This window comes from Carassius gibelio, chromosome B25 (assembly GCF_023724105.1).
Source record: "Carassius gibelio isolate Cgi1373 ecotype wild population from Czech Republic chromosome B25, carGib1.2-hapl.c, whole genome shotgun sequence".
Lineage (NCBI taxonomy): Eukaryota > Metazoa > Chordata > Actinopteri > Cypriniformes > Cyprinidae > Carassius > Carassius gibelio.
This window is the reverse complement of record NC_068420.1, coordinates 970,122-990,416: the sequence shown is the minus strand read 5'-3', so window position 1 is coordinate 990,416 and position 20,295 is coordinate 970,122. Positions and strand designations below refer to the sequence as shown.

The 20,295-nt window shown below is 37.6% G+C and overlaps 1 protein-coding gene and 1 long non-coding RNA gene across 2 annotated transcripts in view; both read left to right on the top strand.

Annotated features, from left to right (window-relative positions):
* The window catches only part of LOC128014657 (PDZ domain-containing RING finger protein 4-like), a 63,837-nt gene extending 43,940 nt beyond the window's left edge, over positions 1-19,897 (top strand). The window contains exons 5-10 of the mRNA XM_052598364.1: positions 7,826-7,888; positions 8,234-8,335; positions 9,438-9,554; positions 17,916-18,245; positions 18,339-18,676; positions 18,823-19,897. Of these exons, the coding sequence (XP_052454324.1) occupies positions 7,826-7,888; positions 8,234-8,335; positions 9,438-9,554; positions 17,916-18,245; positions 18,339-18,676; positions 18,823-19,237 (1,365 nt within the window). The 3' untranslated portion in view covers positions 19,238-19,897. The remainder of the gene's footprint in view (positions 1-7,825; positions 7,889-8,233; positions 8,336-9,437; positions 9,555-17,915; positions 18,246-18,338; positions 18,677-18,822) is intronic.
* LOC128014688 (uncharacterized) lies at positions 68-3,838 on the top strand. The gene is made up of 5 exons (XR_008183626.1): positions 68-137; positions 896-970; positions 1,086-1,163; positions 1,808-1,882; positions 3,745-3,838. It is a non-coding gene; the product is annotated as an uncharacterized LOC128014688 (long non-coding RNA).
* Positions 19,898-20,295: the final 398 nt, after the last annotated feature.

The window sequence follows — 20,295 nt, the reverse complement described above, 5'->3', positions numbered from 1 at the left end:
ATACTAAATGTATTATATCTGTTTTTATGTTGTTTTGTATTTGACATCTTTAATCATGTGCTTCACAGAGACTGAAAATGACAGAAGCGCTGCTTCCAGAGGCCTGCGAGAGCATGAATGCAGAACCACAGAAGCAGGTCAGCACTGAAGGGTCTGTTGGTTAGCTTAGAGGCCATATTCAACCGGTCGCTGATTTAAAATCTGCAAGAAACAATCCACAACCATAGAGTCCTGGAGTAAAACATATTCGACTCTGTCTTAACTTCAAAGTGATCGTTCAACCAAAAATGTAAATTCTGCAGTCATGTCCTCACCCTCGAGTCCCAAACCTGCATGAATTTCTTTGTTCAGTGGAACACTAAATATTTTAAAGAATGTTTGTAACCAAACCATTTTGGGGAACCACTGAATAAATAGGAGAATAAATACAACGGAAGTTGTGGAAAATTCTTTTAAAAAAACCCTCTAAAGTCCAGGTAATTCATATTCACCAATAGACTATTATTACCTGTAACTCCCTACAGAAGTCAATGGTTTGGTTACAAACATTTCATCAATATATCAATATATCTGCCCTTTCCCCTGAACAGAGGAACGTGCAGCCGTCTCAAACAACTTTAGCCACATATATATTATATCAAATCCACAAATATGTGTGAAGAACCAAAGCAAAGATCAGTTATCACGATTAGAAGATCTGTCATCTGTTAAATAATCTCAAGGACTGAGCCCCTGCTTTAGACAAAATATAAAACTGTTTTGATACGCATTGACTGATTTACAGCATCACCTTTGCTTAGAAAGAAATTGTGTTTTTATGATCGTAAGAAACCATTTTTGCTTCTAAACAGACAGTTTTGGCACGTGATTTAACTTGCACTGTTGTGATCTCTAGATGCTTCAGAGAAAGATGAAGAACCCTCTACCTCAGTAAAGACAGTCAAGCGAAAGCGTCGCGTCACAGAAACTGGTAAGCAGTCAGAAGATCGGTTAGACACGTGATTGTAGAATATGTCTGTTCATTTATCATCTCATCCACAGACAGTTTTGGCACGTGATTTAACTTGTACTGTTGTGATCTCCAGACGGTTTACAGAAAGAAGATGAAGAACTCTCTACCTCAGTAAAGACAGTCGAGCGCAAGCGTCGCGTCACAGAAACTGGTAAGCAATCAGTATATTAAATAACTTGTAAAATTTCTTTTTTTACTTTCAAATTAGAAGCAATTTGCTGTAGATTCAGTTTTATTACAAAATACAGCGCCAAACTCATAGAACTTTTATTAACAAAACTAATAAAAATAAACCATGCTATATGCCTTATATAAATGAACAAATTATTTAGGCTTATGCAACGTTTACTGGGTAGGTGTTGGGCTGTGATGGTGGTTGTCAGGTTTGGGGGGGGCTTAGTTTCTGTAATCTGGCCAAATACAATTTACTGTCGGGGATTTGTGTCGCGTCGTGCTGTATCCAGTGTAGCAGCACCCATAGATTATAATAATCATCTGGGTCTGCGCTGTGTTGTGTTTGAACGAGTAGCAGGGCTGACATCACACCACAGAGTCTCTCTCTCTCTCTCTCTCTCTCTCTGTAACTTATGAACAGATGTGATCTTAGTTACCAAGATTTGGCACAGATTGATTTAATGTGAATCTGTAATCAGTAGTACCGACGCAAATTGGTCCGTACCCTTAAAAGTACAGAATTTGGTACCCAACCTTAGTTATTATAGACTCAGCATTTTAATTTATCACTCAGTTCTGACATGTTTTTTTATTTATTTTTTTAACTGTTGTGATCTCCAGTCGCCTCAGAGAAAGATGAACAACCCTCTTCCTCAGTAAAGACAGTCAAGCGCAAGCGTCGCGTCACAGAAACTGGTAAGTACAGGTGCATCTCAATAATCAGAAGTTAATTTATTTCAGTAATTCAACTCAAATTGAGAAACTCATGTATTAAATTAAGTCAATGCACACAGACTGAAGTAGTTTAAGTCTTTTGTTCTTTTAATTGTGATGATTTTGGCTCATATTTAACAAAAACCCACCAATTCACTATCTTAAATTAGAATACTTCATAAGACCAATACAAAAACATTTTTAGTCAATTGTTGGCTTTCTGGAAAGTATGTTCATGTACTGTACATGTACTCAGTACTCGGTAGGGGCTCCTTTTGCTTTAATTACTGCCTCAGTTCAGCGTGGCATGGAGGTGATCAGTTTGTGGCTCTGCTGAGGTGGTCTGAAGCCCAGTTTTCTCTGACAGTGGCCTTCAGCTCATCTGCATTGTTTGGTCTCTTGTTTCTCATCTTCCTCTTGACAATACCCCATAGATTCCCCTGGGGTTCAGGTCAGGTGAGTTTGCTGGTGAGTAAAGCACACCAACAACTAGATCATTTAACCAACTTTTGGTGCTTTTGGCAGTGTGGGCTGGTGCCAAATCCTGCTGGAAAATGAAATCAGCATCTTCAAAAAGCTGGTCAGCAGAAGGAAGCATGAAGTGCTCTGAGATTTCTTGGTAAACGGGGGGAGGGACTTTGGTTTTCAAAAAACACAATGGACCAACACCAGCAGATGACATTGCACCCCAAATCATCACAGACTGTGGAAACTTAACACTGGACATCAAGAAACTTGGGCTATGAGCTTCTCCACACTTCCTCCAGACTCTAGGAGCTTGGTTTCCAAATGATTGGTTGTCCTCTGAAAAGAGGACTTTGGACCACTGAGCAACAGTCCAGTTCTTCTCTTAGCCCAGGTAAGACGCCTCTGAGGTTGTCTGTGATTCAGTAAATCTCTCGACACGTCTGTGTGTAGTGGTTCTTGGTGCCTTGACCCCAGCCTCAGTCCATTCCTTGTGAAGTTCACTCAAATTCTTGAATCGATTTTGCTTGACAATCCTCATAAGTCTGCGGTTCTCTTGGTTGGTTGTGCATCTTTTTCTTCCACACTTTTTCCTTCCAGTCAACTCTCATTAAACATGCTTGGATACAGCACTCTGTGAACAGCTTCTTTGGCAATGCATGTTTGTGGCTTACCCTCCTTGTGAAGGATGTCAATGATTGTCTTCTGGACAACTGTCAGATCAGCAGTCTTCCCCATGATTGTGTATCCTTTGCAGGTGTTTTGAGTTGATTAACTGATGTAGGGCTGCTCCGATCACGAATGGCTGATCGTTAATGCGCATCTCGTCAGTAAAGCCGGTTCTCTAATCAGCGGTTAATTCCATCAGGTGCGTGATTTCACATAGAGCAGCTGTTACTACACAGAGCCGTTGTTAACTGAGAAGCTGCGCAAATAAACGCTGAAAAAGAACGTGGATTTGCGCAGCTTCTCAGTTAATAACAGCTCTTTGTAGTAACAGCTGCTCTATGTGAAATCACGCACCTGATGGTATTTACCGCTGATTAGAAAACCGACTTTACTGACGAGATGCACATAACGATCGGTTGATTGTGATCGGAGCACCCCTATTGGCATGTTACCATATTCTAATTTGTTGAGAGAATTGGTGGGTTTTTTAATTTGAGCCAAAATCATAATTAAAATAACCAAAGACTTAAACTACTTCACTTTGTGTGCATTGAATTTATTTAATACACGAGTTTCACAATTTGAGTTAATTTAAGTACATGAACTTTTCCAAGACATTCTAATTGATTGAGTAGTCAGTAGATCAGTTAGACATGTTATTGTAGAATATGTCTGTTTATTAACATCTGTTTGACTGTTGTGATCTCCAGACGCTTCAGAGAATGATGATCAACCCTCTACCTCAGGAAAGACAGTCAAGCGCTCTCCTCCAGACAATCAACACATTATAGAGATGTTCTCAGGTGATCAGATCGCTCAGCTGCTCTTCTGCACAACTTATTCAGCCTGCTTAATATCTGTCTGTAGCCAAGTTTCCATCCAGTTTTGTTATCAACAGAATCAAAACTAGCTGTCTCCATCCAGTTGGCCTTTTACTGCAGCTCATTTTGTATTGTCACGCATGCAACATTTAAGGGTTCATAAACATGATTGGTCAAGTCCCCTTTATTTATATAGTGCTTTTAACAGTAGAGATTTTGTCAAACCACTTTACAGTATTAAATGTGAAAATAATGTGTCAATAATAGAGAAAGACCATAGTAAACACACAATTTGAGAATTGAGGCAGTTCATCATTGAATTCAGTGATTTTGCAGTAGAGCACTCATCAAGTCTTTCCAAATTTCTAAATGCTTGCTATAATGGGGCAAAATGTGTAGCATTTTTTTTTTGCAAAACAACCATTGGATGTAAACCTGGCTAGTGATGAAACCTGTGATAATAGAGTGAGGCTTCTTTACACATTTAGCAGCAGGTTTTGGAGGTTGTTGTTTAGTTTGACCTTTGTTCTGTGTTTCAGGAAAGAAAGCTCCTAAGAGACCATGGAGCAGTGAAGAGCAGAGCGCTGTGAAGAGGACTCTCACAACATGCTTTTCCTTAAGGAAGCTTCCTGGAAAAGCCGAATGTCAATCATGTCTAGATGCTAATCCAGTGCTGAGCTCAAGATCATGGCTTGATGTTAAAAACTTTGTCCATAACAATCTTCAGGCTATGAAAAGGAAACTTGCTTCTTGCAGGAATGCTGTCTAATTTCCTTCCAGAGTATCAGTCTATCAGTTTTTTCTCTCGGTTGAGTACTTCATGCACGTTTCTCTTTTCAGAGTAAGCACTTTACCGTTTTCTTTTGTTGGAGAAATATAAATCTTTTGGATTTTGTATAAACTCAAGGCACTTTACTTATATTTCCTTTCTGAGAGGAAGCATGCACTTTATATTACTTTGATTTTATTCAAAATATAAAATATTTCCATTTCTCCAATAGTGCATTTCATTCCTTAAGTGGAAGTAAGCACTTTATTAAGTCTCTATATATTGACTGCTAATCATTTCCTTTTTTTTTCTTTTTTTCATAAGTATACGCACTTTATTTACAGTTTTTTAGAAGTCATTTTTTCATTTTGAAGATCTGAACAGTGGTCAGTGCACTCTTTCATTGTGTCATTCGTTTGTGTTAAGTCTGCCTGAGTTCTGTTGAGTTACTCTGTCTGTATCTGGTGTAGTTCACCGTCTGGTCTCTGTGACTGAGGCTTGTGTTCAATCCCATCATGCTCTTACTCAACCTCCGAGTGTGTGATGGTCACCAAATAAAGGGCTGCTTTTCTCTTGCAGAATCAAAACTGTTGTTCTTGTATACACAGATCTACACAAATTTCAGTAGCATTTTTTAAATCTCACAGGAACTGAGGTAATCCTGTAGGAATGCACCCTTTATTATAGGGTAGTCGAAGTCTTAAATTAAACCCAAACTTTCTTATTTTCTCTACAGTCCAAAGCAGTTTATGTGATGAAAAGATGCTGAAAATGCATCTTTAATCAAAGCAATAAATAACATTTTACTGTACATTATTCAATTTAAGATTAGTAATATTCACAATATTTCTAATTTTTGTGTTAAGTTGGATCAAATAAATGCAGCTTTGGTGAGCAGAAAAGACATTTGAAACATTAAAAAAAATTACACCTTAAAATGTAATAAAGATCAATAATATTATTATTAATAATAAATCCCACTGAACATCAGCTACAGAACTGCATCTTATTCCTGTCAATTTGGAACAGAATCTGCACTAAACGAGAGTATTTTACCATTACTGGTTGCCATTATCATATAAACTCTTATAAGGATTTACCAATAATAGAAATTTATAAAAAAAAAAAATATATATATATATATTATATATATATATATATATATATATATATATATATATATATATATATATATAATTACATATGCGATTTAAATAAATCTATACTGTTTGAAATTTTTGGTAAAAGAAACGTTTTTATTATTTTTATTCACTGTTAGTAATTTACTAACAGAAACGGATCAATGTCTTGTGCAGTTTTTGTATCCATGGCAACGTAATTTAAAAACTACACTTCTGTGACGTCATTCAGTGCGGAGCCGTTTAAATCTGCGCTCGGTAAGATTCAAACAATCGTTCTCCTTTACCATTAAAACTTTTATTATCAGCATCAAATACCGTTATTCATATGTGATTACATATTTTATACTTATAAAACGTTTGGATAATTAATATTTAGAGTCTTGTATGATATTCGCATTTAAAATGTGCGTTGCTATCCACATAGCAACAGCGTGACCTCACAAGTGTAGCGGATTTTCAAACGTGTGTTAAGTTTTTCATCGTTGGCGTGTTTTCTGTCTCTGAAGTGATTTAACAGCGTCTAGAGCCACCTAATGGTGATCTGTGGTATTCGTTTGTCTCTAGTGCCTTTAGAAAACCTGGTCCTCAGTACTGATCAGGTCTGTCAAGGTCCTCACTAATATAGCAAAACCAGTATGTGTGTGTGTGTGTGTGTGTGTTGAGCTCCGGCTTCATTAGAAGTCCTCTCAGATTCATCAGGTCTCTGCAGCACGACTGAATACAGATCCGTCAGCACTTACAGGCTTATTAAAATCTGAAGAGCAGAGAGCGTGATCTCCGTGAAGAACGGCCCGAGAGAGATGAAGCCCTCTTCATTCATTACTCACGTGTTCAGTGTGTGTCTCGATCTAATGAACACACAGAAGCTCAGCTCGGATCTGAGCGATCAGAAGCTTGTGTCTCTATAAAGCACAGCAGCTGCTTCTGGGAGTAAAATCACATTTAATTTCTCCACAGGAGTCTTTAAAGAAGACCTAGAAGTTGTTAATCGATTGGTTTAAGCTTCCATTAACTGTTTTTAACAGCAGCATTCCTAGTGAAAAACTACATTACCCATGATCCCGTGAGGCTAATTCCACCAATCAGAGACTGTGAATGACGTAATGCTGCTTACACTTTATTTTAGACTCGTTTTCTAGTATAAATATCTGAACCGTTTTTAATCAAGACTCCTTTACTGGAGAAGCTTAATGACTTCAGGTGTTAAGATGTTTCTTGAGAATCTGACCAAAATGAAGTGAGTTTATACTGAAAACAAGAATCTGGCTCAGAAAAATATATTTCAGGATTATTATAATTAACTAAAACTGAAACTAAAATAAAATAAAACTTCTTTTGTTACTTGAAATAAATGCTAACTGCAATAAAATACATTTTAAAATAATTTTAGTTCAGCTAGTTGCCAAGAAAGTAAGTCTCATTTAGTTTGTAAAAGTTGTACTCGATGTACTAAAATAAATAAAACTGGAATAAAAATGTATAAAAACTATATAGACACATTTGAAAAAACTCAAATAAATATACCAAGAACAAAATTACTAAGACTTTATCTAAAAAAAAAGAGAATACTAATAAAACAAATACTCACTATAACTTAGTGATAATAAAATAATTTATACAGCATATTCAATTTATAATTTAGTTTAGCAGAAAACAAGACGTGTGTTGATCATATATTAGATCTAAAATATTTATATGCCTAATTTGCAATAAACTAAATATATTGTTTCTATGTATAAAATCCACATCTTTAATTGAACAGTAAATAATTTCTCCATTGTTCTTAACTCAGTGATATTCACAGTGCATCATGGGATTGTAGTTCTTTCATCACTAAAGCTGTTAAGTCTTGCATCTTTTCTGATTTTCAAATATTTTTCTTTTTAAAGTCTTTATGAGAAAAATTATTAGGAAGAAGTGGGCGGGCCCTAATGTGTTCTGATCACAGAGGAGCGAGGGATTGGCTGGAGTCTTGAAGCCTCAGCCAATCAGATCCTGAGACCATAATTGTGAATGACGTGATTGATTTAGAATCTGAAATCTGCTCTTTGCTCCTCAGATCGAGCCGAACAGCATCGCTGCGAGAGACGGTCGGATCCGAGAAGGAGACCGCATCTTACAGGTGACTTCACCTTCACTCATTAACTCTGTTGTGTTCAGCAGCAGCACATTCCTCCGGCAGCTACAGGACCCGAGGGAGAGCAGGGTACGGTGTATTTTCAGCTGTGGTCTGATGCTCAGGAAAGCATCCCGAGGTGTTTCTGAGACGCTCTCCACGGACTCTGTGCTTCCCAGTAAACTCACTCTTCAGGATCATGTGCAGCAAAAACTGAAACAGTTTTCGAAAACTGAAACTTGCTAAAAGCAAGACCAGTGGGGTCAGAAATATAAAACAGGACAGAAATACTGAGGAAGAACTGTAGTAATGTAACGCTGCGTCTCATTGGCTGATGTGTGTGATTGACAGATAAATGGGCGGGACGTTCAGAACAGACAGGAAGCAGTGGCCGTTCTCTCGAATGAAGAATTCAGGAGTATTGTGCTGCTGGTCGCAAGGCCAGAAATACAGGTACACACACACACACACACACACACACACATCTACCGAGTTATAAAACACACCTGCATGGCTTATGAATATTATTCATTCATTAATATTCATGTTATTTACCCAGCAGTCCATCTTACTATAAACAGGGTATTATCCTTAAAGACTTTTTTTTTTAACTTGGCATAAAATAAATGTTAAGAGGAAGTAAATAAAAAAAACTTTCCAAGGGAAAACTTATTTTAATTTAGTTTGTTGAAGAAAGAAAATAACGAATACTAAATAAATTTAAACTGAAAAATAAAAATGTATTAATACTATACAGACTTTCAAATAAATATAAAAGTAACACAAAAAATACTAAAACTTTAAATTAGAATTAAAATAGAGAAAACATAAAATCTAATTAGATTTTATTTCCATATTTTCTGCTTTAATGTTAATTTTAGTTAGTTTAGTAATTTTGTGTTTTGTCATTTATTTATATATATATATAATATAATACAATATAATACAATTTTAGCTTATTTTAACCTACTTTTAAATGAAATAAAAAGGAACAAGGAACATAAAAACAACAAAATAACTAAAAATTTGAAAATTTAAACAGATGTATAATATATAAAAAAATTACTATTAAAGTACCTCAGTGATACTAAAATATCATTGATTTTGATACATTTTCATGATTTCTTAGAATAAGAAATAAAGATTCAAATGCTGCTATATCATGAGTGAAAATAGAATTAGTGGAACAATCTAGAACAAATTTTACTCTTTAGATAACGTTCTAATCACAAGAAAACTGTTTGTAAAAAAAAAAAAAAACAAGTCTTGGAGTTTGATAAATGTTCAAATAACTGTTTAATAAATGTAAATGTTAAATAAATAAATGTTTTAGAAACCTAGACATGTTCCCTAGAGCTGATTGAGCCGGTTACATCGTTCGCAGTGCATCATGGGAGTGGACACTGTTTCCATGGTAGCACTGACAGATAGCTGGACTGGGCTTCAGGATAACGAGTCTTAACTAAATCTGACATGATGATGAAGCTGAACTCAAAGCTCATGATGGGTCAAAAGAGCGTGGTCTTGTTCATGCGTGAGGTGTGTGGTGTTTCAGGACGAGCCGTGGCTGGATGACGAGCACAGTGAATACTTAGAGGAGCTGAAGATGGAGATGCTGGAGGAGGAAGAGGAGGAGGAGATGAAGAGAGCGGCTCGAGAGCAGGACCAGAAGGTCAGAGAAACACCATCACACTCTTCAGCTGTAAACCTTGCTTTGCTTTCATTTCTTCTGCTGGAGAAGATGTAAACAACAGTTCTCCTTTTTATTTAGATTGACTTAATTAAAACTGAATAAACTAAAACTGATGAATAAAAATCAATAAATAGCTCAAAATAATAAAAAGAAAATTGACACAAAAACATAAAAAAAAAACACAATTACTGAAACTTTATTTACAATTAAAGTGGAAACAGAAAATGTATTAATATCCTATTCAAAATATTAACAAACTATAACATTTACATGTTTTGTTTTCTGCTTTTGTTCATTTTAATTAGTTTAATGTTTGTTTTTCTCATTTTTAGTAGTTTAGATAGTTTTTTTTTTCATTACATTGACTACATTTTTATTTCAGTAGCTGAAAAAACAACACACACATTTATGCGTGTGCTTTTAATATTTCATTTGATTTTATTTAACAAAAAAAAAAAAATCCTAGTTTAGTTGTATTTTTGTCGTTTTCCATGACTAGTATATAAATGTTCCTAAATTAATATATATATATATACACACACAGGTGCTGGTCGTATAATTAGAATATCATCAAAAAGTTGATTTCACCAATTCCATTCAAAAAGTGAAACTTGTAAATAATATTCATTTATTACACAGACTGATATATTTAAAATGTTTATTTCTTTTAATTTTAATGTTTATAACTGACAACTAAGGAAAATCACAAATTCAGTATCTCAGAAAATTAGAAAAAGGTTCAGTATTGAAGACACCTGGAGCCACACTGTAATCAGCTAATTAACTCAAAACACCTGCAAAGTCTTTAAATGCTCTCTCAGTCTAGTTCTGTAGGATACACAATCATGGGGAAGACTGCTGACCTGACAGTTGTCCAAAAGACGACCACTGACACCTTGCAAGTCAATTCACCTTTATTTATATAACAATATAAACAAAATACATTGCGTCAAAGCAACTGAACAACATTCATTAGGAGAACAGTGTATCAATAATACAAAATGATAGTTAAAGGCAGTTGATCATTGAATTCAGTGATGTCATCTCTGTTCAGTTTAAATAGTGTCTGTGCATTTATTTGCAATCAAGTCTGTTTCCTGTGGTCTTGTCCTGGTGGTCCTCTGAGACAAGGTCTTTACAGGGGATCTGTATCTGGGGCTCTAGTTGTCCTGGTCTCCGCTGTCTTTTAGTTCAATGCCTTGCTCAAGGGCACTTAAGTTATGGTATTGAAGGTGGAGAGAGAACTGTACATGTACTCCCCCCACCCACAATTCCTGCCGGCCCGAGGCTCGAACTCACAACCTTTCGATTGGGAGTCCAACTCTCTAACCATCAGGCCACGACTTCCCCAACAGGATACGTACTGGATCCGGGTGATTGCAGTGACCCTCTGATCTGGATACAGACTGGATCTGGTGGCTACGGTGACCTCAGAACAAGAGAGAAACAGACTAATATTAGCGTAGATGCCATTCTTCTAATGATATAGCAAGTACATAGGGTGTTATGGGAAGTGTTTCCTGTTCAGGTTTACCTAATTAATGCAGCCTAAAAATCCTTTAGGCTGCATTAGGCAGTGGCTCAGTGGTTCATGTAGGTTGTCTACAAACCAGAAGGTTGGTGGTTCAAACCCCAGCTCCGCCTAACCAAGTGTCGAGGTGTCCTTGAGCAAGACACTTAACCCCAGCTGCTCCCGATGAGCTGGATGGAGCCTTGTCAGTTTGTGAATGGGTGAATGTGAGGCAAATTGTAAAGCGCTTTGTCATGTGGTCTCTTGAAAGCAATATATAAATGCAGTTCATTTACTTTAACGGATTTGGATATTAAAAGCGGACGTAAAGGAGTATAATGTAAAAGGAGCTCATTCAAATACGGAGGTGCTAAACCATTCAGGGCTTTATAAGTAATAAGCAATATTTTAAAATCTATAGGATGTTTGATAGGGAGCCAGTGCAGTGTGGACAGGACCGGGCTAATATGGTCATACTTCCTGGTTCTAGTAAGAACTCTTGCTGCTGCATTTTGGACTAGCTGTAGTTTGTTTACTAAGCGTGCAGAACAACCACCCAATAAAGCATTACAATAATTTAACCTTGAGGTCATAAATGCATGGATTAACATTTCTGCATCTGACATTGAGAGCATAGGCCGTAATTTAGATATATTTTTGAGATGGAAAAATGCAGTTTTACAAATGCTAGAAACGTGGCTTTCTAAGGAAAGATTGCGATCAAGTAGCACACCTAGGTTCCTAACTGATGACGAAGAATTGACAGAGCAACCATCAAGTCTTAGACAGTGTTCTAGTTTATTACAAGCAGAGTTTTTAGGCCCTATGATTAACACCTCTGTTTTTTCAGAATTTAGCAGTAAGAAATGCAGTCCATTAGTTTTTCAAATTGGTGTGTTTCACCGGGCCGCGAAGAAATATAGAGCTGAGTATCATCAGCATAACAGTGAAAGCTAACACCATGTTTCCTGATGATATCTCCCAAGGGTAACATATAAAGCGTGAAGAGTAGCGGCCCTAGAACTGAGCCTTGAGGTACTCCATACTGCACTTGTGATCGATATGATACATCTTCATTCACTGCTACGAACTGATGGCGGTCATATAAGTACGATTTTAACCATGCTAATGCACTTCCACTGCTGCCAACAAAGTGTTCAAGTCTATGCAAAAGAATGTTGTGGTCAATTGTGTCAAACGCAGCACTAAGATCCAATAAAACTAATAGAGAGATACACCCACGATCAGATGATAAGAGCAGATCATTTGTAACTCTAAGGAGAGCAGTTTCAGTACTATGATACGGTCTAAATCCTGACTGGAAATCCTCACATATACCATTTTTCTCTAAGAAGGAATATAATTGTGAGGATACCACCTTTTCTAGTATCTTGGACAGAAAAGGGAGATTCGAGATTGGTCTATAATTAACAAGTTCTTTGGGGTCAAGTTGTGTTTTTTTTATGAGAGGCTTAATAACAGCCAGTTTGAAGGTTTTGTGGACATATCCTAATGACAATGAGGAATTAATAATAGTCAGAAGAGGACCTATGACTTCTGGAAGCACCTCTTTTAGGAGCTTAGATGGAATAGGGTCTAACATACATGTTGTTGGTTTAGATCAGTGGTTCCCAACCTTTTACCTTGGGCCCCCCCCCATATATATATATATATATATATATATATATATATATATATTTATTAGGGCCGGGACTCGATTAAAAAAATTAATCTAATTAATTAGAGGCTTTGTAATTAATTAATCAAAATTAATCGCATTTTAATCGCATATAAATATTTGACCTGAGAACAGTGAGAAGTAATTTTTTTTCACATGGATTTATAGTATACCATTGAATATTGACTGAATACATAAGCTTAAGCAACAAAATATTGTTTATCTTTGTTCAACCAAGTCTAGCAGACCAGTGCAATTTTTACCATGAAGTGTAGCAATAGCATATTTAGAAACAATTTAGAAATAGTACATTTCAGAAATTCAGGAAGCTTATAGGTGCTGGAGCCTTCTGTAAAGTGTTTTTTAAGTAAAACACAATACTGTCAATTAAATTCAGAACATTGGAAACACTGACTTTTAGAAAACATCTCTCTGTTACTTCAGAGGCCATAACACACTAAGTCCAACTCTCAATAACCTTGGCTAAAACAATAAAGAGTTCAATAAAGAATAATAAATAGTTCAACATAAAGTGTAAAGTCCACGCTAGCTGCTATATGTTTTGCGTTGAGGTGATCCTTGAGGCTCAATGTGCTGCAGTGATATGCGAAGTTTGCGAACGCTAGTTGGTGCTCCAGTATAATCGGTCCGCTGAAACTCATCCAGTGAGAAACGTTCCGCGGTGCAAAAATAAGTTATTAAAAATGCGGGAATTTTTTTTTTCCTGTAATTAATTAATCTTAGTTAACGCGTTATTTTTTGTGTAATTAATTAATCTCAATTAACGCGTTAAAGTCCCGGTCCTAATATATATATATATTTTTTTTTTAGTGCTGGGAAAAAATTAATCGCATCCAAAATAAAAGTTTGTGTTTGCATAATATGTGTGTGTGTACTGTGTATAATTATTTTGTATATATAAATACACACACATGCATACACACGAGCAGTTTCGTCCCGCTTGCATTATGTTTGCCATTTGATGTTGGGCACTGTTGTGGTCACGTCTGCGTCTTTTACATTATAAGCGCGCTTGCCACGTGCAACGCACCCACATTTGAAATAACGAAATTGTAATTGAAATTGGCATTGTTAGCATATGATTTTTTAAAAACTTAAAAAAAATTTTTTTTAGATAAAATTATTAGTAGAACATTTTAAGGATCTTTATTCACCTCAAAGCATATCCGCTCCCGCTTAATTTAGCCACTGTATTGAATAAATACCTGGGGTTATGTTTGTTTTCTTCTAAAAGTGAAGAAAAGCAATCGAATATAGCAGTTTTTAATGCTTTTCTGTAGGATATGCTACTTTCCCGCCAAGCAATACGAAATACCTCTAGTTTTGTTTTCCTCCAGCTGCGCTCCATTTTTCGGGCTGCTCTCTTTAGGGTGCGAGTATGCTCATTATACCATGGTGTCAAACTGTTTTCCTTAACCTTTCTTAAGCGTAAAGGAGCAACTGTATTTAAAGTGCTAGAAAAGAGAGAGTCCATAGTTTCTGTTACATCATCAAGTTGTTCTGAGGTTTTGGATATGCTAAGGAATTCGGATACATCAGGAAGATAACTTAAAAAGCAGTCTTTTGTGGTAGAAGTGATGGTTCTTCGATACTTGTAACAAGAAGTAGAATTTACAATTTTGGCTATATGAAGTTTACACAGAACTAAATAATGATCTGAGATATCATCACTTGGCTGAATAATTTCAACACTATCAACATAAATTCCATGTGACAGTATTAAATCTAGAGTATGATTTCGACAATGAGTAGGTCCTGAAACGTGTTGTCTAACACCAATAGAGTTCAGAATGTCTATAAATGCTGATCCCAATGCATCTTTTTCATTATCGACATGGATATTAAAATCACCAACTATTAAGACTTTATCTGCAGCCAGAACTAACTCGGATGTAAAATCACCAAACTCTTTAATAAAGTCTGTATGGTGCCCTGGTGGCCTGTATACAGTAGCCAGTACAAACATAACAGGGGATTTATCATTAACATTGGTTTCTCTGGATAATGTTATATGTAGCACCATTACTTCAAACGAGTTATACTTGAAGCCTTCCCTCTGAGAAATCCTGAAAACGTTGTTATAAATTGAAGCAACACCTCCCCCTTTGCCTTTTAGACGCGGCTCGTGTTTATAACAGTAATCTTGGGGGGTGGACTCATTTAAAATAATGTAATCATCAGGTTTTAGCCAGGTTTCTGTCAAACAGAGCACATCTATATTATGACAGGGAACTACACTGCGACCAAAATGGTCGCATATGTGACCTTTTGAAATGCCATTGCCATTGCGTTAAATTATGTTATATTAAAACAGAAATGTGTATTTTAAGAATATGTTTTATGACGTGCTCCGAGCATTCAACACATCAAGTTGGCTTCAGCCCTGGTTACTCACGCTGTGTTTGGTGTGAGAAAGAGAGCCACGTCTCGTGAACAGCAACACTGAACCGAGCTCTCCTTCAGGACGTTCACGTCCTCCTGCACCTGAACGAACAAATACAAATCGCAGTTTAAATAAACAGAAAAAAAAAGAGCGAAAAGTGAAAGAGCTCAATTCAGCACCTCGGTGTTCTGGTGTTCAGGGAGCAAGCAGAGACGCGTCTCAAAGTCTTCTTGCTTTTGTACCGACAACAAATACATACAAAAAGTCAAAATACCCATCTTGGAAAGTGTGTTCGAAAAAGTATGTGGTTATGTCTTAAGTGAAAGTAAAGAGTTACAAAAAAATTGGATGTGTAATGGATGCATTGTCTCTTAAAGTGACCGCGCCTTATTTACTAGCTCTGCTGTCAGTGTCTTTAATGTATGAAAATGAAAGTACCGTATTTTCCGGAATATTTTCATAGTTTGGCTGTGATAGTGATCTGTGAAATATTATACCCAAAAAGTCTTAATACTGTAGGCTACCAGTGAAATTGATAAAAAAAATAATTAGGGACCTGACCATGTTTTGCTTAAGTGTTTCTTTCTTTAATTGCTAATGCAACCTTTTCACACCACAGACTGAACCAAATTAAGCATTGCTTGCTTGGTAACTGTTCAACAAAGTATTGATAGTTGTGTAAATACTGTCATACTGACAGCTGTCTGAAGTTTTGGTTGATTCCATTACATATCTTTTTATCAAAGTTATCCGACATTATCAAGATGAATTTGTTCTGAGTTATTGTCATATTTTATTACCAATTTCTAAACTACAACAAATAAACTGTGATAATGTGAGAAATGTTGAAGGTGTCTGAATACATTTTGGTTTGATTGTGTATTTTATTCTACAGTGAAGACTATGCAGTGCTATTTTAAATTAACAAAAACAAACTTAAATGTGTTGTGTAAATAGCACAAATAAATAGAATGAAAATACAGTACAAATTAAATAATTTTAAACAGGGTCCACTGTACCCCCTGCACCGGGGCCCCTCTAACCCCAGCTACAAGACGGAGCAATGCACTCTGTGTGTACTGTAAGAAACAGAACAAGGCATGTGGTTTAAAAGATGGCAAGTAAAACAAAAAGCACGTCTGTATGCAATACAGTTTCATTATTGTTCATTATTATCCAGTAATTACTATAAATAATTTGTGTGACCAAATCATGTTTTGTGCCAGTAACTGAAAAAGTTAGTAGTGCAAGTGCCACTAGGGGAAAAAGTTATTGTAATTCCCTGTTATGATCAGTTATCATATTATTTACAAAAAGTGTTTTCGTAGAAAGGGATCTGATATTCAATAAGCCGAGCTTTATCATTTGTTTATCCATATTGCATCGGTTTTTAATTTGTTAAACCTCAATTAAATTGTTAATCTTAACTTGGTTTGGACGTTTTTAGTATTTTCTAGTTCGGGAACGGTCTCTATAGTGTGATATCTAGGTGAAAGAGTCTCTATGTGCTGAGAATTAGATTGCACAAGGAGGGCAAGACACAAAAGGTCACTGCAAAAGAGGCTGGCTGTTCACAGAGCTCTGTGTCCAAGCACATTAATAGAGAGGCGAAGGGAAGGAAAAGATGTGGTAGAAAAAAAGTGTACAAGCAAAAGGGATAACCTCACCCTGGAGAGGATTGTGAAACAAAACCCATTCAAAAATGTGGGGGATTCACAAAGAGTGGACTGCAGCTGGAGCCAGTGCTTCAAGAACCACTACACACAGACGTATGCAAGACATGGGTTTCAGCTTCACATTCCTTGTGTCAAGACACTCTTGAACAACAGACAGTGTCAGAAGTGTCTCGCTTCAGAAAGGACTGGACTGCTGCTGAGTGCTCCACAGTTATGTTCTCTGATGAAAGTAAATTTAGCATTTCCTTTGGAAATCAGGGTCCCAGAGTCTGGAGGAAGAGAGGAGAGGAACACAATCCACGTTGCTTGAGGTCCTGTACTTCCACCTGCACACAGTGCCAAAGCTACCAGTACCTGGTTTAAGGTCCATGGTATCCCTGTTCTTAATTGGCCAGCAAACTCACCTGACCTTAACCTCATAGAAAATCTCTGGGATGTTTTTAAGAGGAGGATGTGATATGCCAGACCCAAGAATGCAGAAGAGCTGAAGGCCACTATCAGAGACACCTGGTCTCTCATAACACCTGAGCAGTGCCACAGACTGATTGACTCCATGCCACGCCGCACTGCTGCAGTCATTCAGACAAAAGAGACACAACTAAGTACTGAGTGCTGTACATGATCATACTTTTGGCCAAGATTTCTAAAAATCATTTCTTTGTATTGGTCTTAAGTTATATTCTTGTTTTCTGAGACACTGAATTTGGGACTTTCCTTGGTTGTCGGTTATAATCATCAAAATTAAAAGAGACAACATTTAAAATATATCAGTCTGTGTGTAATGAATGAATATAAAAGTTTCACTTTTTGGATGGAATTAGTGAAATCAACTTTTTTGATGATATTCTAACTATATGACCAGCACCTTTATGTATATATATAACATACATTTCCAAAAATGATGATAGATGATAAACAATCTGCATTATTTCTTGTTGTATGAAATAATTCAAACAAAGCCAGGTAATCATGTATTCCTGCCATCTCCCAAACGAGCACAGACGCTGGCTAATGAAGCCTCAGCTGACTCTGGTTGAGCTTAAAAATGTTTTCTCTCCGAATCTCCCGGCAGGCCAGAGCTACTCAAGAAGAAAGCATGGCAGCGTCCTGCTCCTACAGTCAGGAGACGAGCACGGCCCCAGAGCAGAGCGTCCTGGCTCAGATCCAGAAGCAGCTGTCTCGGTGTCTGTCGGGCCGGAGCTCAGCCGACGGAGCGGAGAAGGACGAGCGCTGGCGGCAGCTGCTGGAGCTCAAGTGTCAGATCCGCGGCGGCAGCGAGTACGACCTGTTCTACACACGCAGCAGCAGCAGCAGCGTCCCAGGCAGCGGTGTGGAGCACGAGCTGAGGATGCTGAACCAGGAGCTGCGCAGCATCCAGCTGGAGTGCCAGAGCATCATGAAGGTACAGAACCCACCGGCGGAGCTACAGAGCTCTCAAATGTTTTAGGCACTTGTGTAAGAACACTGTTAAAACGAGACCTGTCCCTATCTGCAGGTGCACCAGCTGGGACCCCGTGAGCGTCCCGAGAGGTCAGACAAGGACAGCTCGAGTGCGTATAACACGGCTGAGAGCTCACGCAGCACACCGCTCGCCGCTGACCGCTCTCCGGAGCACCGCAGGGTCAGCCTGACCAACCGCAGGAACCTGCTAACACTCGGACGGGCCCCGAGCGACAGCCCCGACCACAGCAACCCGTCCGAGTCCGAGCAGACGGCCCCCGAGGGCCCCCAGAGCTACATGCATCTGATCCAGCAGCAGACGGCGCTGCAGTTCGTCAGTCCCTCTGAACCCAGGCTGGAGTGGAAGGTGAAGGTCCGGAGCGACGGCACCAGGTACCAGCGCTTCACTCTCTTACTCTACTCAAGTCACTGTACGCTGTCTGAATATGCCCTACCGAACACTAACTCCTCATGTATTTTGCCAATTTCTTCACCATTGACAGTGTTACTGGAGTAGTGTTGTGTAATATCTGTGGCAGGTACATCACCAAGCGTCCGGTCCGGGACAGACTCCTGCGGGAGCGAGCGCTGAAGATCAAGGAGGAGCGCAGCGGGGGCATGACGACTGATGATGACACCATGAGCGAGATGAAGATGGGACGCTACTGGAGCAAGGAGCAGCGCAAGCAGCATCTCCTGAGAGCCAAAGAGCAGCGGCGGAGGAGAGAGTTCATGCAGCGCAGCCGGCTGGAGAGTCTGCGGGAGAACCCCCTGAGCAGCGGAGAGGGACGCCCCGAGCCCAGCATCCTCCAGCTCAGCCACCGCAAGATGATGAAGAAGAGGAACAAGAAGATCCTGGACAGCTGGATGACCATTCAGGAGCTGATGACGCACGGGGAGAGACCTGAGGGATCCAGCGTCCACAACGCCTTCCTGTCCGTCACCACTGTATAGATCACTCCTCACTCTTTACCCCATGCGGTACGATCAACTCTTGCCTCGTTCAATGCGGCCATTTTTATCAGAAAAGACACTAATATTTTTCACTTTGTTAATGTTTTCTAAGCAGTTCAATGAGATTCACTGCATTTTTTATGCTTTTTTGTTACCGGAAATGTTTCAACTATGGTACATGAAGAAATATTATCGTTCTGTCATAATTCACTTTTGATCTAAACCTGTGTGACTTTCTACAGAAAAATATGACATGGGAGAAAATATTACTTCAGTGTTTTTGAGTGTGCTAACAGTAGTTTGACATTCCCCCACGAAACTCCAAAATGTGTATTTAAATTTATACTTTGCTTTCGCTCATTTCATTACTTAAATTTAACATTTTTCCAAGTGAATTTTTACTGTTTTAAATCACGTCCCTCAAGAAAACTTTTAAATCTCAGTTTTGCCTAAGACATTTTTATTCCACAATTTTGAATTTGTACTTTGGTTCACACACACTTGACAACTAAAGTTTGGCTTTTGCCTAAGAGCAATTTTTACAAATTTTACATTTGAACTTTCACTGTTTGCTCACTGAAAATCAAATCAATTAATCACCAAATTTTAACTTTCGTCCAAGAACTTTATTTGTATTTTTTTAATTCATACTTTGTTCACTCTTTTGAATTACACATTTCTAATTAATTAATTAAAATTAATTATTGATTAAAAATTTTATTCTAAATTTAGCTTTTGCCCAAGATATTTTTTATTACAATTTTATTTATACTTCGTTTTCTCATTTAATTATTTAATTTTGCTTTCACATAAGATAATTTTTCAGAAATTAAATAATGACTTATGTCTTTGAAACAAAAAAGCATGCTGAATAGCACTAACTGAAAAATAATGCATTGCATTAACAGTACTTGCATTTTAATGCCTTGTATTTCCAGGGCTTGCTTAGGTCCTGAAATTTTAAATAGTTGTTCATTTAAGCTGTGAATATTTCAATTCAAAATATTTCACACACCTTTTCATAATTAAAAAATCAATAATTCATCTTCACGTTCCAG